Source organism: Xiphias gladius, chromosome 11 (assembly GCF_016859285.1).
Source record: "Xiphias gladius isolate SHS-SW01 ecotype Sanya breed wild chromosome 11, ASM1685928v1, whole genome shotgun sequence".
In the NCBI taxonomy this organism is placed as follows: Eukaryota; Metazoa; Chordata; class Actinopteri; order Istiophoriformes; family Xiphiidae; genus Xiphias; species Xiphias gladius.
Genome location: NC_053410.1, coordinates 15,798,167 through 15,817,532, shown reverse-complemented (window position 1 = coordinate 15,817,532; position 19,366 = coordinate 15,798,167). Strand labels below are relative to the sequence as shown.

At 39.9% G+C, this 19,366-nt stretch overlaps 1 protein-coding gene across 1 annotated transcript; it reads left to right on the top strand.

Annotated features, from left to right (window-relative positions):
* Positions 1-1,180: 1,180 nt before the first annotated feature.
* Positions 1,181-15,372, top strand: zmp:0000000760 (collagen alpha-1(IX) chain). The gene is made up of 26 exons (XM_040138387.1): positions 1,181-1,259; positions 2,375-2,498; positions 3,714-4,107; positions 4,212-4,289; positions 4,382-4,477; positions 4,566-4,619; positions 7,069-7,122; positions 7,211-7,264; positions 7,346-7,399; positions 7,568-7,621; positions 7,703-7,756; positions 7,837-7,890; positions 8,276-8,329; positions 8,450-8,494; positions 8,595-8,648; positions 8,741-8,794; positions 8,886-8,939; positions 9,083-9,154; positions 9,240-9,275; positions 10,788-10,832; positions 10,921-10,953; positions 11,443-11,589; positions 12,040-12,216; positions 13,008-13,098; positions 14,614-14,691; positions 14,974-15,372. The coding sequence occupies exons 1-26, from the start codon at positions 1,181-1,183 to the stop codon at positions 15,174-15,176; spliced, it is 2,292 nt and encodes a 763-aa protein (XP_039994321.1). The 3' UTR covers positions 15,177-15,372.
* The last annotated feature ends 3,994 nt before the right edge of the window (positions 15,373-19,366 follow it).

The following is a 19,366-nucleotide window of genomic DNA, read 5'->3' as shown; positions in this document are numbered from 1 at the left end:
TGCAGATGGTAAAACACGGTCCTGAATGAACATACATTAAAACCGTGTGACTTTTTTTAAAGCAACTATAGACAAAGTTTCTTCAATAGTCTCCACAACAGTTTTTTCTACCTTTACCAGTGGATGTGTAAAGAGACGTACAAAAGCTCTGCACAGAAATACACAAAACTTTTTTTTGACGGCAACAAAAACTGAAGTATAGGCATATACCTCAACATAACCGTTAATCTCTCCTTGTAACAGCTTTAAGCTACATAAAGGCCCTGGTGTGTTCAACTTCACTTCCCTCATATGATGACTCAGTTTACTGGACTGTGTTATCTTGTAGTGACTGTAGGTGTAACTGGCCTATGAGGAGAGACAGATCCCCTGGGGACCAAAGGTGGAGTGGAGCTCAGGAGCCAGGCTCGTCTGAGACCCAGAGCTTCTAGTTTGAATGGTCCTCCTGTTGAGCTCAAACACTGGCCCGGGGATGACACTTTAGAGACGGGATATATCCTCACACCAGGAACTGGAAAAGATCCATCTACAGGAGCCCTGGGACTATTGTTTCAAGAATATGTGAGTAACTCTCATATGCTCTGTAATTTTTCTTTATTTTTAAAATAAATAAAGGCAGTGGGAAATTACATAAATTGGGTTTGTCTATAATGTCAGGTTGGTAATCAAACAGGACAATGCAGATTAGTGTAACTGTGTCCTCTAATTTGGTAAAACTCGAGAACGTTTGCAATGACAAAACAATTCAATGGACAAAACTTTTAATATTGCTTTTGTAGGTAGGTTGTAGGTTTCGTAGGAAGATAATCTTAATAATGTGATTATAAAAAGTCAGTGGTCATATTGCATCAAAGAAATTAAAATATTTGATATTTAAAAGGAGTTAAAAGGAAAATTTCACTAGCTTTGATTTGATTTTCCAGTAGTTTAGGACGATTATTATTAGAATATTGGCATTACATTTTTTTTTCTCAGTTGTTTTTTTCCCCTTCCTTTTATTCTTTCTAAATCTTTAATATTTGTGCATACATTAGAAATGTACAGTTTCGGAACAAATTTGAGTGACCTGTACTACTGAACTACTATATACACAAATATCAATGAATCTGATATTGAATTACTGATTTATTTAATTGCTGTACTGCAGGCACTTGTAGCCCCTGACATCCAAAATTTGAAAATGCCAGCCTACAAAGAAATGCTGGTGTTTGCTGCACTCTTTGTCTTTTTGGGATTGGCCCAATGTCAAAAGTTGCCAAGTAAGTTTCAGTCTTTTTCATACTCAACTGAGGACTAAATCATATTTCCTGCTTCATAGAAATAACCCTGACACTGGATCCAACTCACATACAATATACTGGTTTTACATAGTTGCCCACAGGTGGACATGTTATATGTGCTGCTGCTGTCTTTGCAAGAAGAGATTTCTAACCTCAGTCACGAAGTTTCCATTTAAATCACCTTTTTATATAAAATATCTTATACAACAATCACATATGTCATTAAAAATAATTTTAAACCATTACTTCATTTTTTTCCCAGTTTAAACACTGTACTACAGCACCATGACCAGCAGATGTCAGTGTCTGTTGGTTCATAGTCCATTATTTCCCTTCACAATGTTGACCCAGTATCGTACAACATCGTACTGCTCTCAGTACCCATATAGACACTCCCGAGGTGAGAAGGTCACACTGGGGTTAAGCTGTGCGCATGAACCTTTGAAGCCCTGCAACCGAGTCTTCCTGTTACCATAAATAAACCAGTTAACATAATGTTTTTTTCCTACCTATGGTGTGGTTGGCCAGTTGACTGTAATACATGACGGTAAAACATATCTTCAGTGAGATATGAGTGCAGATTTCGGTCATAGACAGCAGGTGATTTCACACACAAAAAAAAGTCTCTCTGCACATTTACACTCTACCTAAAATCAAAGGAACAATATGTTAACATGCCACAGTAGAAGGTATCAAGTTTTCCATTATTGTAGATTAGTTTATTAGGTTACTGAGTTATTTTCCATATCTTAACATTTGTAATCAAAATCTTTCACCAGCTCCTATCCACACGTTCTGACCTCACAGGAAAGACCAAAGCCATGCTGATCTCATTCAAACTACAGCCCAGAGCGCCCAGTGTTTGTAATTCAGCCATTTAATTCAACTCATGAAAGAAAATAAACTTCTTCTTCATGTTAATGGGTTTAATAAATTACCTCACCGTACCTGTGAAGAGATGGCACTATTAATGACAATGAGTAATGTAACTAGTTAAAAAATCATCAGCGCTGACATAAGATTTCGAAGTAGTCCACCGCCTTTGATGCTGAATCACTGTGATGTCAAACTAAGCTCAGTGTTTGTGCTGTGAGGTTTTGATCTCCTGGAGGAGTTTCGTGTTCCCGAGTCGAGAGGAGTGAGGAGGGTGGATGGCTCTCAACCTGAGGCAGTGGCCTACCGCGTCAACCCTTCCATCCATCTACGGAAGACCATGAGGTACAGTGCCAGACTCCATGAGCCTAGTTAATTTCAATGGAACTGGAAAATTATTAAACAGTAACAGAAAATCTGTTTTTTTGCTGATTTCCAGTATTTTAACTTCTCGCCTGGCTGCAGTGAGGTAGAAGTGTACTCCACAGCATGTCAGTACACCGTGACATCACTGTCATGTATAGTTACGGGTGCAATTAAGCACACATCTGAACACACCCAAACAATCTCATCGGTGGTGCTGTGTGTGGTCAGATGTGAAACAGACTTGAAACTTTCAACCTTTCAAACCTGGTGTTGAGTTACTCTTTAAAGGGTAACTCAACACCAGGTTGAAAAGCCGGGTTGCACCTGTAACCCCACACAACAATGTTGTCACAGGGCCCTGGAGTACACCTGTACATTAATGCAGCAAGGTGAGAAGTTAAAGCCCTGCAGGTTAGAAAAAACAAGATTTGTAGGGGGTGTTAAGTTGCTCTTTAATAAGTTCTCATTTCTGAGCTTTTCCAGAACATCCACACGCACATGGTACATATCTTGAAAGTAAATCTGTAAATATTCAAAACTGGAAAATAATAATACTTAAACAGCATAAATATATTTACTCATCTTATTACTTAAGGTCTCTCAAAAGTACACTGTTAGCTGCCTCGCTCTAGGGATAGCAAGGTCGGCATGTCGATCTCTCCACCACTTTAGTCCACACTTGAATATCTGAATGGGCTGCATTAGCATGCTAACATGCTAAAATAACACGTAAACATCGTAAATCTTACGCCTGCTAAACATCAGCATGTAAGCATTGTGAGCATGTTAGCACACTGATGTGAGCAATTAGCTCAAAGCACCATTGTGCGGAGGTACAGCCTCACAGAGCTGCTAGCATGGCCGTAGGTCACTTAGTCTAGTTTTTCTTTCAATTCTTTTTGCTTGACAAGGAATGCAAGGTTTAGTGCTTTTTGTGCTTTCTTCATATTAAATGGTAGTCTGAAAAGAAGTGCATTTTCAAAAAAAGTTGAAAACAAATGTGGAAATTAAAACTCTTTCCAACTCATATGCTAATGTGGAATTTAAGCATAAAGTGTCTCTGCTTCAAGTTATGCACATTCTTCTAAAATAAAACCCTCATGTTCCCACAAAAGCCTTTAATTGTTCTTTTTTGAAGAAAGCAGCCTCTGTATGATGTTATCCAGCTCTCTAAACCCCACTCTTGTGCCACAGTGATGTGTATCCAGATGGACTTCCCTCCGACTACTCAGTCATTGCAACATTTAAGGTGACCAAGGAAACTGCCCAGAAATCCTGGAACCTGTGGCAGGTCAGCGACCCCGAGGGACGAGAGCAAGTCGGCCTGCGTTTCCAGGGCGACACACGCTCTTTAGACTTCTTCTACACCAGCCCCCATGGGATCCAGATGCTGAGGACCTTCCATGGTGTGGAAAAACTGTTTGATGGAGAGTGGCACAAGTTGGCGCTGAGTGTGAAGGGCAGCCAGGTGAAGCTGTTGATAGACTGTGAAGAGGTCAGTGCGGAATCCATTGATGAGTCAAGACCAGTCATCCGCCGAGGGTACACCTCCATTGTCAAGCGGGCTGCAGGAGATCGTTCTGTGCCTGTATGTTGACAGCTTGGAATCCTATATATCTTAAGTTATATTTCAGCTTCCCTTGATTTGGCTTACAACTTGTATGTCTCATACGATCTCCTCTTTCTATCCAGGTGGACCTCCAGCAGATGGATGTGTCATGTGACCCAGACCAGGCTTATTCAGAGGGCTGCTGTGAGCTCTCCAGTGTGGTGAGTTACCTATGATTCTACATTGTTTAACTCCCTCTGTAACAGATGTGTGTGGAGTTTTCCAAACCAGTCTCTTTATTTGTCCATGGCAGTGTGGGGGGTACGCAGAGATCGGTCTAACAGCTGGAAGAGCATCTTGCAAATGTGTGCATGGACAGCCAGGCATTCAGGGACCTCCAGGGCCAAAGGTGAATGTACCTGTACAGTGCAGGTTGGTGGAACCCACCGATAAGACAAGCTGAGTCTTTGTTGACATATTTTTTTATTCTTCTGCAGGGTCAGAGAGGTCTTCCAGGGGAACCCGGAGACCCAGGGAGACAAGGAAACTGGGTAAATAAATAAAAATATATCACTCAGTCATGCAAACATCAAACCTTATGTCCCACTGGATGTGTGCTCTGGTGTGTTTATTTGGTGTGACCTTAGTATGAGCAGGATCTCCTTCCTCTTGCTGGACAATTAAGAGTTAAACTGAATTGTGACATTGTAAAACTTTCATTTGTGAGACAGCAGTGAAGCTGTGGAAAATGGCAATAGAAGGACAACTGAGACACGACAGGATGGAAACAGATCTGGAAACAGAAGTGCTTAGCGATAGTAAACACAAGGGCTCCTTTCATAGTTTGACAACTCATGCCCGCTTTGTAAAAGATTTAGGGAGGAGGCCAAGATAAACACGAAGTAATATGGACGTAACAATAAATTAGTTTTTTTAGATCTGAAATAGCCGTTTGCATCTTAAGAGACAGAATATAGGATTTCACTCAAACTGGCAAAAGATCACGGGATTTGTAATGGCTTTGCTTTTCCATTTGGAAGAAACTGAGCCAAATGTAATGAATCCCACACACACACAGGAAAACCAGGCAGCTGAGGAGTAACCATACCCTGGTGTGGTGTCTGATAATAAGTGGCATCAGTCTGCTGAAATCTGTCAGACGACTTGTTTCATAATTGTTTTTTATTTCTGTGGATAAGGCTAATTAAGTCACCACAGGAAGACCAAAATGTGAATGAGAGGAAAGGTTTGAGAAAATGATACTGAACAAAATATTGTGTAGGAGTTACACATGGATCATTGAATGAACAAATACACTCACATTTGCACCCTTCATAGACCCGCAGACGTGATTATTTCCACTTTAAATTTATGACCTGTTAATTTCTTTGATCCTTAGCAGTTACTGTGATGTTGGGGCAGATCTGACAGTCTTTTGAAAACAGTCCAGAAAACATGTGATTAAAGGAGGAAGATTTCTTCTACACATATTTGATGGTCTGATATTTAAAAATGTATACCTGTAGAGCAACGTACATTCAGAGGACATTTCCAGAGCTGTACGTGCTACGTATTCATGTCCTGAACTGCAGCTGTAGTTCATCTGGGAATAAACATCTGTCTTGTGTAACTTGTTAGAGTTTTGACGCACTGCCAGCTTGTGAAGCACAGAGCCCCAACATGTTTATCTCCTCCTCTGCTGGCATCCGAGGAGGGCATTTCCTGGCACAGATATATGAACTGTCCATCTCAAGTCGTGGGTGGTCCTTTTTCTCGTCAGGGCTATACACGCCTTAGAAGCATCGTAAAGTTCACGGTCATGCCTCTCGCCATACTGTCGGCCATCTCTGAGGTTAGCCTCCGCCCAGCTGACTCTGCTTAAAAACTGTTAGGTGAGATGGTCAAATAAACTGACGACACAAAGCATCCTGGCCTAGTTTAATCTGTGTGTTGAATCAGTAACATACAGCCAACTGGAAAACACTTGTCCCTCTACTACCAAGGAAGTCTGCATCTGTGCAAACAATACTGGTCCATGTGTCGTGTTAATGACTAATTTTTCCTAAATCCTGCTGAAAAGGCTGGAGTCTATTTTCCCTCTAATGTGACTACTGTGAGTGTGACTGAAATTTATAGCACGTTCACATTTTAAACTTAATCATCCTCATTTTATTGTATGATTTTCACAGCTTATCTTAAAAAAATGCTCTGGCACTTTGGGAGCGCACTTACTGGCTTTCTTGCTGAGATATAGATGAGAAGATCGATACCACTCTAATGTCTGTGCTGTAAATACGAAGCTGCTGGGGTTGGTTAGCTTAGCACAAACACTGGTAACAGGGGGAAATGGCTAGCCTGGCTAACAAACCTGCACTTAACCAACATTGTCTTTTTTCACACTTTTGTTTTGTCCAGATTAAGAAAACAAGATTTACTTGTCAATTAGTGAGCTTTAGGGGTTGCGACCTTATTTTTTAATCTGCTTTTTAATCTTTAAACTGGTTTTCTCCCCATTTCCAGTAGGTTAGATGAGAAGATTGATACCATTTTCTTGTCTGTCCTTTAAATATAATGCTACTACCAGCAGCTGTTTGACTTAGCTTAGCATAAAGACTAGTAACAGCTAGCCAGGCTCCTTTTAAAGTAAGTGCAGCTCTTTTTTGTTCACCTAGGAATTTTGGAATGATTATTTGTTGTGTAATAAGTTATGTCTTTCTGTATGTTGTGGTGCTGACATTGAGTGTTGACTGCTGCTCCAAAGCTCATGAATTAACATGTTATAGATCATTTGTTGTACTTTCTACAAAACCCAAGGTGTAAAAACAACAATTTATGGTTTGGGGGGGGTATTTGCTGACTTGCCCAGGTGCACTGACTTGCTGCTAGAGTCTTGTTGTTGTTTGTAACGTTCACATTTTATGCTCCATGTCACAAGGTGGTTGATGCAGTGACAAATTGTTTCAGCTTAAGTCTTGTGATCAAGTACAATGTGTCTTTCAGGGGATCAGGGGAAACACAGGAGACTATGGCAGCAGTGGCGAGACAGGCCCCAAGGTAAGATCGGCCTTTATATGCCAGGCCCACACTTCAGTATGGCTTGTTCTCAAAATACGTTAATGAAACTTTACACACATGTCCTTAGGGTGAAGAAGGTATCAAAGGGGAGAACGGAATGAGAGGACTCTGGGGCCAAGTGGTAATTTATTGCACTCAGATATTTCATTTTCTTTTCCCTGAAATGTTACAAATGTGTTTTAATGAGATATTTTGTTAACAGGGAGACAGAGGTCCTAAGGGGCTGAAGGGACTAAAAGGGGCCACGGGCTTCAAGGTAAACGTCTCTGCTGGGTTCAGGTTTTAATTGGACCTGGTTAATTCTGCAGCCAGTTTGTTAAGTTACAAACTTGTTATTGGATTTCTGTGCAGTTTGTTGTTAAAGTTTTATAACTTTATAGAAAACTCAGAGGGTTTAATGTTGACATCTTGACTGTAATTAAAGGGAGTTCAAGGACCACCTGGAGACATTGGAGAGACTGGGAAACCAGGAGAAATTGTAAGTTTCAGACTCAGTAGTAAACCCTTTTGCTGGTGATTATGTAATGACTGTATTACTAACATTTTGGCGTCCTTGAAGGGCACTAAAGGCAAAGAAGGATACGAAGGGATTCCCGGGTTTCAAGGAGTTAAGGTATTCATATTTCCTCCTTTCTCTGTCTTCTTTTTATCTATCGATTTTGTGATTTAACTCCATCATGCTTTTCTTTACAGGGAGAAAAAGGGACTTCCGGTAAAACGGGGCGTTCTGGGCGCAGAGGAAAGCAGGTGGGTGGTTGTGGGATTCCCTTATAAGACTTTCTTAATTCTGTGTCTGCCACCTTCAAAATCCCCTCATGTTAGCACGGAGTACCAGTAAATCATTTTTAATGTGGTAAAACACTGGAACACAGCTATGTTTTTGGCTTTTGTGCCGTCTCCATAAACAACGTTAGTTTATGTGGCTGGATTCTGGCTGAGACCCGAGGGCCTGAGCTATATTAACATAAGATGGTGAGTCACTGAAAGAAGAGCCTCAACCACAACGATAACTTACTCTATTATACGGTATATGAAGGAAGACTTTCTGGTTCACCATGTTGCCAAATGAATCAAATGTGTTGCATATAATGTAAAATCTTAATTTCAGTTGCTTCAAATTATAACTTCACAGGGTATTGTGGGAGATCCTGGAGAGAGGGGAGCTCCTGGAGAGAAGGGGAGGCCTGTATGTATCACATGATAATGACATGAAAATTATATGTCCCTTAGGATTTACAAACATTACAAAGATTTCAAAATGCATTATTATGAGTTTTGAGGAATACGTGTTTTGTCTGAAAACTAGGGAATCCAAGGGCCTGTGGGCAGAGCTGGCACCATCGGGCCAAAGGTAATCCACTGATGACACACCCAGCGCCTCACACCCAGAGTGCTGACTTACACACCCAAAATAATTTGTCTGTTTTATAATAATGATAACGTCTCCCTAGGGCATTATTGGAGATCCAGGCTTACCTGGCAGAGATGGCGATCCAGGAATAGAGGTATTATACTCTGCTTATAATAATGTCCTTATGTTGAATTTTGGAAGCAGCGCACTTGTATTTTTATAAATGTTTTCTTTTGTTCCTCACAGGCTTATCAAGGACCACAAGGTCTTGGTGGAAAACTTGGACAAATTGGAACAAAGGTAACTCACTGATCTTGTTTGGTTTTGTAAATAAATGTAAAAATGGGTAGTTTTTGGCAGATAAATCTATTGCTATTTGTGTATTTCACAGGGGGAGAAAGGCACCCCGGGGCTAGCAGGAGAAATGGGTCCCCAAGGCCGAACCGTAGGTTACTTTTTCAGACTTTTCAATCACTGAAGACAAGCACATAACACATTTTGTATGTAAAGTAGTTTGCCTTCTTAAAGGAAAACGACAAAGAATAAAGCAGCCCCTTAGGTCGGTTTAATAAATGTTTTATTCTTGAGGGCCCAAGAGGTTACAAGGGTTCTGCAGGAAAGCCAGGAAGACCTGGATTTATTGGCCCACCGGGACCTACTGTAAGTGCTTCAGTTTAATTTTTCCAACTCTTCCATACATTAGTTCGTTTTCTTCAAGTAATTAAACCATGTCATCTCTTCACAGGGACATGTGGGTGTGCCAGGAAAACCAGGGCCAAAGGTAATACATCTTCATCCATTACCCATTACGGATATAAAATGAAGGCAAAATTACTATAGCTATTCAGGAATTATTTACTGGGTAAATGGGCCACTTAAAATTTAGTACGTGCATGTGGGTTCTCTTCCAAAACCGGGTTTTATCACTAGACTTTTGATTGCCATATTGTCACCCAGCTTCATCTGTGAGCAAACTCATAATAAACCACAATGAAGAGGCACAATAAAAAATTCTGTGATTCAGTTCAGTAGCTGCCCTGTCAGGGCATGTTGGCTCAGTCTTTCCTATTCTCCTGGACAGGAGGTCACAACCTGTACTGAACTCCCCCTCAGGACCTGTTATTGGTGTTTACAGAACATGCCGCGCTGATTAAAGGGGCAGATATTCTTGCAGAAACCACTGATCAGCTGTTTATGTTTTTGTGGCATGCTGTAGAACTAACAAATCTGATAAAAAAAAGATAAAACAAACTGCCTTTCGGAGTAGAAAGCTGGCAATGGTCTGTTTTAAAATGAAGTAAAAGTTAGTTATAAAAATAAATGGAAGTCAGATCATTCAAAACATATGGTACAATCAGAAGTACTCACATTTGGCTGTTGACACTTTACTATTCCACTTTATCAGAGAGCCTGAGATATTTAATATAGAATTTACTGTAAAAAGTTGAATGGCAGAAGTACAGATACGAAATAATGTTTCATGTATACCTACTGAAATATTTGCTCTCTCCCTGATTCTGATATCCTTTTCACAACAAGCTAGCAATCCACAGCGGATGTGGGATGAACATGAGTTATAGTTTGGTCCCATGTCCCATTTGGTCCCTGACCTGTGTAGACGAACCAAAACGAGATCAGGGCTAGGAACTGTGTATGTGATGATGAATGATCAACAGGTTTGGTGTAAGAGACCCACACAGATCAGCCCCATGTTGCTTTTATGGCCATAACAACTGATTCCAGCACTGAGCGAAGTTCACTGCAAAGAAATCATCAAAATGCTGACAGATTTTGCTACACTTTGACAACTTCTGGTTGTAGTGTCACGTGCATACACAACAATGCACGTTGCTACTCCTCCCACTTTGAAATTTGATGTAAAAAAAACAAAAAAAAAAACACCAACAACAACAACAAAACAAAAACAGAAACCATTATACAATCCAAATCCAAAACCATCCGCACACGTATAATGCAGTAGGGTGCTGGTCGTACACAGACAATAGAGAAGAATCACTAGTGAAGAACGGGCCTGCTGCATACCATATGTTGGTGGTGTACAGCATGCCCCTTCATGGTGCAGACAGTTAAAAGCTATGTATACTGTGGCCTGACTGAGACTCTAAAATTACTTTAAGTATTGCTGTGGTCATTCAATAGATGCTCTAGTTCACCAGTGAATGAAAAACCTGTCTACTCTGTCTTATTCTTATTCTTAAACAGCTGTGAAATCCTGATATAGCAAATATATCCAAGCTTCCCAACACTGTTTAATTTAATTTGCCTTGTGCAGGGTGACACAGGAATCCAGGGAATCCAAGGAGTTAAAGGTGCACAGGTACTGCCTTAAACATTTCATAATCTCTATTTGTCATTACATCCTCTTCATGTTTTTTTCTTAACATGGATTTGCTCTTTTTTTAAAGGGAGAAAACGGACTTAAGGGCCCAAAAGGAGAGGTGAGCTATGATTCTGTTGGTAGAGCATAATTGAAAACATAAAACTGTGTTTTTTTATTAAAAGATTGTATCACTAACAATGATAGTGACACATATTACCTCTCAAAAGTCTCGGTAAACCCTTCACTGAAAAAATACTGTAGGTATGGTTTAAGTGAACTGACAGTTTAAAGAAACTTTTAATGGCAATGTTAAGTAGCAAGAACAGATACAAGGGCAACTACTCATCAACAATCTGATAATTGATTTGATTAAAAGATAATTCATAACTTTTTGACTGTGATGAATTAGGTCACTTTATTGGTTAGAAAATGCTACATTCATCACATTGTTTGCAAACTGAATAGTCTGGAAAATCTAATATCAATCCATCAGATAATACTGCTTTCCAATAAGTTTGTGTCCATGCAAAACTGATTTCTCATTGTATTCTGAGTGATGCACTGGCTGTGAGTCCAGTCCTGCTGATGTTGTTAACCCACTCTGTAGGTTGGAGACAGTGGGGAGCAGGGTCCCCAGGGAGGACGGGGGAAGCGCGGCCCGGCAGGCCCACCTGGACGTGCAGGTCCTGTCGGCGTCAAGGGGGTTCGAGGTGAAGGGGGACCTGACGGCTTTCAGGGGCCCCCAGGTCCACCAGTAAGTAAAATACAAGCCTCTGAATCTTTTTTGGTTTTTGGCTGATACAACAATAATTACATTGCTAGAGTATAGAGTAGAGTAGTGCTTTAAAAACTGCTCTTCAGTCTCTGCTATAATTGGCTATAACCTCATCTATCCGTGAATGATGGCACAGAAACAGCAGCGTAATCATTTGCAGTAGTATTAAGTACTTCAGTGTCAAAAAACACATTTAAACAGTTTCTCATTAGCGTGTAGTCAGTAGTGACTCACAGCAAGGGTTTTGTTTAGTCTGGCTATAAATCCATAATGAGCCTCAGGAAATATTGTTGGCTTCATTCGTTCACTGCATTTCCTCTGAGAGGCAGCCACTGCTCTGCTTCAGCATGCCCTGTCCTGTAGTTCCATATTACATGTCCCACAGTTGGGTCACCTCCAGTGATGGATGTGGTAATGATTTGTTCACAGGGCCCGACCCTCCCTGCTCAACACGTGATCGAGGTTTGTAAGAAAGTGGTGCTGGAGCAGATGTCAACCTTTGCCAACTCAGTGAAGAGGACATGTGCTGCAGTTTGTCCTCTTTATGGGGATGTGCCCATGGGTGCCCCTGGTCCCCCCGGACAGCAGGGACCCCCTGGACCTTCTGTGAGTTTTTTTTTTACAGTTTTGGTGTTCATTGTTTAAGGTTAATCAGCCTGCATCGACACTCTAGGGACATTTTTTTCCTTTAAATAAAATAATTCCTTTATGTATCACCTCACCTCCTGCAGAACTTTAGCTGAGGCACACTGCTGGAGTGCAGTACGTTCTCCATACATTGTTCGATTTTTTTATCCCTGGCTCAGTAAAATGCAAACACATTGCAAGGGTCTGGACCAGACTAAAAGAGCAAAATATTTGGCAGAAAAGCTTGGAATGAAAACATTACGATTTTCCACGTCTCTATGAGGACAAATATGGAGTCACAGACTAGACACTTGGTCTGTGTTGAATGGTTTTTGGAGAGTATCAACGCTGTCCTTGGATTTGGAAAGCCTTTTCCACATTATTATACAGTGCAGAGCTGAGTGCCAGCTCATGTTCCACAACTTCTTTAATGACAATGACTCTCAGGCTGACAAATGCTCTTCAAGCCATTACTATATAAAAATATTCCAATATATTAGATTATAGCCAGTTAACCTCATGGTGTGGCATTTAAAGCCAAACCAAGAATAGTGATGTACCATTACTGTACAGTGTTTTCCCAACACAGTATTGAATGATCATGAAGACAAATCTTTTCAGACTTTTTTTTACAGAGCTGGTAAGAGGAAGAGTTGAACTTTAATTAATTGACTGGAACGAAGCACCTAAAAGAAAAAAAATACTGCAAGGTTTGTACTGAAAACACACAAAAGATTAAAGGTATATTTTCCTATCGATGATGTTGTCAGGGTAACCCTGGTAATGATGGTGTTGATGGAGAAGTGGGCCTACGAGGATTCTACGGAGAAGTCGGCGAACTGGGCCAACAGGGAGAAACAGGTGTGGAAAAACAAACCTGACGTGAGGTTTATCATATTTATGAATATGATTAACAACAGGCCTGTAATTCACCTGTGCTTGTTTTAGAAAAGAATTGAACTTGCATTAACAGATTTTTTTTCCACTTAGGGGTAGAGGAACAAGCTATAAAAACATCACTGACAGTTTACCACTGTATAAAACTGATATGGCAAACGTGTTCACAAACAGCTTATTTACACATCCAGCATACATGCAGCAACATTATCTTTCATTTGGAGTCGTTTTTCTGCCCACCTCAAATTTCACTTGTAGGATCACACCACCGATTTTATACGCCATGATCACTTTACTTCCTTAATCACTTACATTTATGGCAAGTCCTACTCTGCCTGTGGTCCTTTGTCACGTCTTAGAAAAATAACCCTGGTGATGTCATGGTAATGTCATCAGGGGGTTATTTTGGCCTGCACTTGGACTTTACAAATTTTTAACAGAAAGCCTGTGATACACACTTGAGGCATGGAGTTTGAAAGACGTGGGCATTTTGCCAGGTAGTGATGATCTAACAAAAGGTGCTATAATGTTGAATTATGGGATGTGTAGTTTCCCATTTACTTTTTGGAGCTGGACTACTGTTAGGGACAAACAGTCAGGATGTGTTGGCTTTTGCTGCGTCAATTTGGACCATTAAATTTGAAATCTGCTTCTCACAGGTCCCCCATCTTTATGGAAGTACAATATTAAAGTAGAAGTACATAAGTATCATTTGCAAAAATAATAAAAAGTAAAAGCACTCATTATGCAGAATGGCCCCATTCAGAGTGTCATTTTATCCTATATTTGTATAATTTCATTATTTTTACATTCACCTGCATTGTAATTTCTTTATATACTGTTGGGTAGTTTCATCTTAAACAATGCCTCATTTCATATAAGCTCATCATGTTTTGCATGTAAAATCTTGATCATCAAAGAAACGAGTAAAGAATAATATTCAAATAAATCTTGTGGAGTTAAAGTACAATATTTCCCTCTAAAATAAAGTGAAGTGAAAGTATGAATATGTAATTAACATACTTTCCACCACTGGAAAGAACCCATGTGACTACCTTTAATCATGAACCAAACTATGAACCTGCTGAGTTAAATGCTGTACAGCAGCGCTGTAAAACTCATAGGCAAACGTACATTTTCAGCTCTAATTTATGGTTAATGGCCTGAGCTTGATGTCACAACCATGCTACATTCCCGTGCCAAGCAGATGAAATCAAAGGATATTTACGAGGTGTTTCAAACATTTATTTAACAATGATCTCAGTATCACATATGGTCTTTAATCAACACGAATGGCTTGAGTAGAGCTCACTCCGGTGGAATAGCATTTCATCCTTTTCTGGTGTCATTCCAGCTAAGAGAAAAGCATGTGTGTGTGTGTGTCGTGTGTGTGTGTGTGTGTGTGTGTGTATGTGTGTGTGTGTTTGTATGTGGTTGTGTGCATGTGTGTGTGTTTTTGTGTTTGTGGCTGGCTTCCAGGTGACATTGGAGAGCAAGGTGACAAAGGAGCCAAGGGTTATGGCCTACCTGGCTACACTGGAGATCAGGGACCAAAAGGTAATTTCATCTTCCAGAATTTAATGTTGTTTGATAATGAGGCATTATTCAATGTCCACATCTGGGCCCCATGCAACATTTTACAAACTATATTCAGCTGTCAGTCTGTGTTTCAAATCCAGGGGGTGGGGGGGTGTGCTACTGTAAGAGGAGTGTGCTAAAAACTAAATGATTTTTCTCTGTTAAGCTCTGTTCTTGGAACCTGCGAGACTTTGTCTTACTCAGCTAACTGAGTAAACTGGGAAATCTGACGCCTAAACAACATTTCTGCCTCAATCACAGGTCAGCGTGGACGCGCTGGCAGAGCTTTCAATGGCCGGCCAGGGAAGCAGGGTGAGAGAGGACATGTAGGCCGGCCTGGGCTCAGGGGCCATCCAGGTCTCAGAGGACCTCCAGGTGTCTGTGTCACCTCTGGGTGTCCTCAGGTCAATGCCACCATTGGGACAACTCCGCCAGCACCGCAGCGGTCTAGGAATCGCCCATAGAGGAAGAACGTGTCTATGTGGACAGTGAATCGAATATTGAGCTTAAAGGAGGAAAACATGATAGACTGTTTTTGTTAATATGTGTTTGTTCAAATAAATTGAAATTTTCATGTAAATATGCAACTGAAACCTGAACTGAACTTCTGGGAACAAAAACAGCTCCTATGTGATTAGAAGGAGAGTGGAAACAAAATGTATTTGTATAAAAAGACCGTCTTCATTTGATAGTTCTATTTTAACTGATTTCCGCCTGAGTTGTCTTTAAACACCTGTTCTTTATAATAAAAATCCAAAAATGATATTGTTTATTTTAGACTAATATATGAAAGCCTGCTTGAGGTTCATGATCACAGCTGTATCTGGCATGGAATTTGTGAGCCAGCGTCATAACCAGTGCACAGGCAGAAAGGCAAAAAAAACTAAAACAAAACATTTTCGAGGAATTTTCTGTAGCCGTTCTGTAGAAAAGTACAGATTTTATGACACTTACAGTCAGTATGTTTTAATTAAAAATTTCTTCATAACTTGGATGTTATATAGTTCAGATATTGTTCGTAAAGACCCTAAATGTAGGATCTGTTACAGCTTTGCTGCTCTTATCGAATTTTCTTTATACAGTGTCTTTCTCCCCCACTGTAGTACCGTAAAGATACACTCACTATTTTTTTTTTTTTTTTTAAAACACCCAATCTTGGCCCCAGATCCCTGAATTTTGAGAGTGGGGGTGCAATGGTGTGCTATAATAGAATAAGAGAATGTAGTATTTTTATTTCACAGACAGATGAGTTTTCTGCATTTCCCCAAGTGGAAGGTTCGCAAATGGAAATCCTATCTGTAATGATTTCTGGTAACAATTTAAATTCTTTCAAATCTTAGTTATGTTTCATTGGACTACAGAGAGTTTACATGAGTTGAGTTTACAACAGAAAAGTTAATGACCCCCAACCTATGCATCTTTTTTTTTTTTTTTTTCAGAAGTTGTTGTAGCGATGAGAACTAACAATGACACACACAGCATTGTCTCCCACATCGTGGCTTGGTAGACACTGTTGTAACACTATTGCGTCACAGCAACACTGAGCTGGGTTGATTCCTGGCCTGTGTGGACTTTCTAGCTGAAAAACCTGCCCGTCAGGTGGAATGGAGACTCTACATTGCTTGAAGGTATGAGGTGTCGTGCCTGGCTATCTTTATAAGTCGTGCAATGGGCCGACGCCCTGTCCGGGGCAGTTCCCTGATTTGTGATCAATGTATGCTGCAGCCCAGAAAGGAATTAATGGGTTGAGAAAAACAATGATTGTGTGTTTTCCACAGCTCAAATCTAATGGAAAAACATTTCTAAAGGGAGAAACAGTGTTAGCTCTGCATGTGGCTCTTCTCAGTGTCTTTCCTGGCTCACATTTGTTTCCTCTGAGAAGCCCACCGACTGTAGATTGTCATCCTCCACCCCTCTGCAACAGCTGCATCGTTTGTGCCATGCTGCTCTGTTTTGTTCCATCAAAGGATGCTATGGTCACCTCTGTCATGGAAACTATTACTAATACACGATTATCCTCTGAATTTTCATTCTGGGCTCACCCACTTGCTTCAGACACGCTCAAAATTTATCTCCGTGGCAAACCTTACAACTGATCATGATAAATCTAGCTTGGTGCAAGTGAGCTGATTAAAAATACCCTTTAATATAGCGTTTCAAAGTGATGGCACAGACTCAGAGGTTATTAGACAGAGAGGTTATACGTTATGTCCTCAGGCAGTTATTCAAAAGGTTTCAGAACAACTGCCAGATACTGGGAATGTTAGTTGATGTAAGTAATAATTCAAATGTGTTACTGTGTTTTGTAGAAGTGAAAGTGAGCAGAGCGCTGATGCTGTTAGGTCCAACTCTAGATTTCATGAACTATACTGAAACGACTTTTTACCACATTCACACATTTTAACGTATCGGCAGAATGAGACGCTGCTGGGTGGGCAGATGATATAAACCTTTTCTGGTTAATTTACCTCCTTGTTATTTGAATTCACAGTTTCATCATGTGTGCAAACCGACTGCATATTTGTTTAAAGCAAAACGGACAAGAGACTGGATTTTTTTTCTCTGGGGTTGAGTTTTGCACAAATAGAAAAAGTCTTTTGATGATCATGAGGGAAAATGAGTTTAAGGGCAACGCAAAAATCTGTTTAAAGGCCTTTATTCCTACTGTGTGACGCTGTGGGGACATGCAATGGGAGCAGTTATTAACTTGCAGTTATGAAAAGACAAAAAGAAAAAAGGTTTTTTTAACTGATTTTAGGGCATCTTTGATCTGTCTTTTTCCCAAAAGACGGCCTGAAAGCAAATTTTTTTTATCAAAAAGAGGTTTGTAGTCATCAGCTGAGTGGATTTCTGGCAATATTTAAAGCTCTTTAACTGACTTTACTCATACATGTGCACATGTTACATCTGTTTTGATGCTCGTTATGCAACTGGAGTGCACATTTTATACATCATATACACAGAAAAGCATGTGATGTGCAACTAAATTGATGTTCTGAGTATTCGATCCTGGCCAGTGGTTTGCAAACTAGGGGTTGGGACCCACACAACGGGGTTGCAAGATGAACCTAAGGGGTCACATAATAATTAGCTGTGTTGAAAATAAGAACAGGTAACACAAAGTTCAGTTATATTACAGACTTTTTTTTTCAAATCTTTGCTTTTTTCATGTCAAATACTGGACAATTATTCAAATGAAATAATTCGGGGGAAAAAAATCACTTTTTAACTGAACTGCACACACATCATACACCCGCACCATGTAATGAGGTAATGAGGAGCTGAAGGCATTGCTTTGTATCAAGCAAAAAAGGTTGTATTACAGAGGACGGGAGCAATTGAAAAACAGATTTAATGTGTGCACATTATAAATAGAGCTCATGCACTTGTTAGGATTTGATTGCACAAGATAATTAAAGCTGTCTTGTTTTGCTTAAGTAGTGCCCTGGCTTTCATAACTTTGAATTGCATAATATATTTAAACAAATTATTTCACGTCTTTCCACACATTAATATAATGACTCAACTATGAATAATTAGCAAGTTTTAAACAGACTTTATCGAAGAACAAAAGAGTTTAATTTACTTGATCAAACTGTAATTAAAACAATCTGTCATGTTCTCCTTGCATAGGGCTAATTTAGCTAAACATTATTTTTGAGAGATTTGACCACAGTTCCCAGTTACTGTATATTGATGAGTGCATAGGCCTTAGAAGACAACCAGAGTGGCTTCTTGTAGGAAAACGCAGTGAGCACAGATTTTCTGCCCTGGGGTTTCCTTCATGTGCACCTCCTGTTGGTTACAAACCAGAGACCAGTCTATGGAGACAGAACATTACTCAGCATTGGAAAAGTCTAGTCTCACCAGCAGGTTGACCACTCCCCGGCTCCAAGCGCCAAACACCAACTCAGTATTTGCCTGTGCGATCCACCAGAGTGTGCTGAGCATCAGGGTCAACCAGGCTGTCATCGGGGAAACCACTACAGCTCAATCTCAGTTTAAGATCACATCGGATGGCATCTTTAGTACAGCCTGTTACGTGATATTCAGGTTTCGTCACAGGGATGTATGATGATTTGTGTTTACCCTGTGCATGTGAGGTATGATATAAGCAGTGCTGGAGGAAGATGTTCTTTCTAATTAAAAGTCAAGCCCAACCCCCCATGTAAAACACCAGTATTAGCAACACAGTCTAAAAGTATAAAAAGTAAAAGTGCTTGTGAAGGAGAATGGCCTCTTTCAGATGTGTTATATTATAATATAATGCATTTTACAGTATTAGATTATTATTGCTGAAGCATTAAGATGTAATCAGCATGTTAATGCTGTAGCTGGTCATATTTGATATGCTTTAACAATGCATGATTTTATAGGATGATCATACTGTATGTATTATATATAAAGTAATTAATAGTAGTATTATATCTGTTGGATAAATGTAGTGGAGTACAAGTATAAAGTGTTAGAACATTAAAAGTACAAAGTAAAAGCACCTCAAAATCACATTTAAGTACAGTACTTGAGTAAATGTACTTCCCACTTCTGGTTATAAGCTTAATGAAAATTTCACATAATGAAAAAAATCATAAATTCAAACTTTAATTAGTTGAAACTTGTTGTCCAAGCAAGGATTCAAGATGACTTATATAAG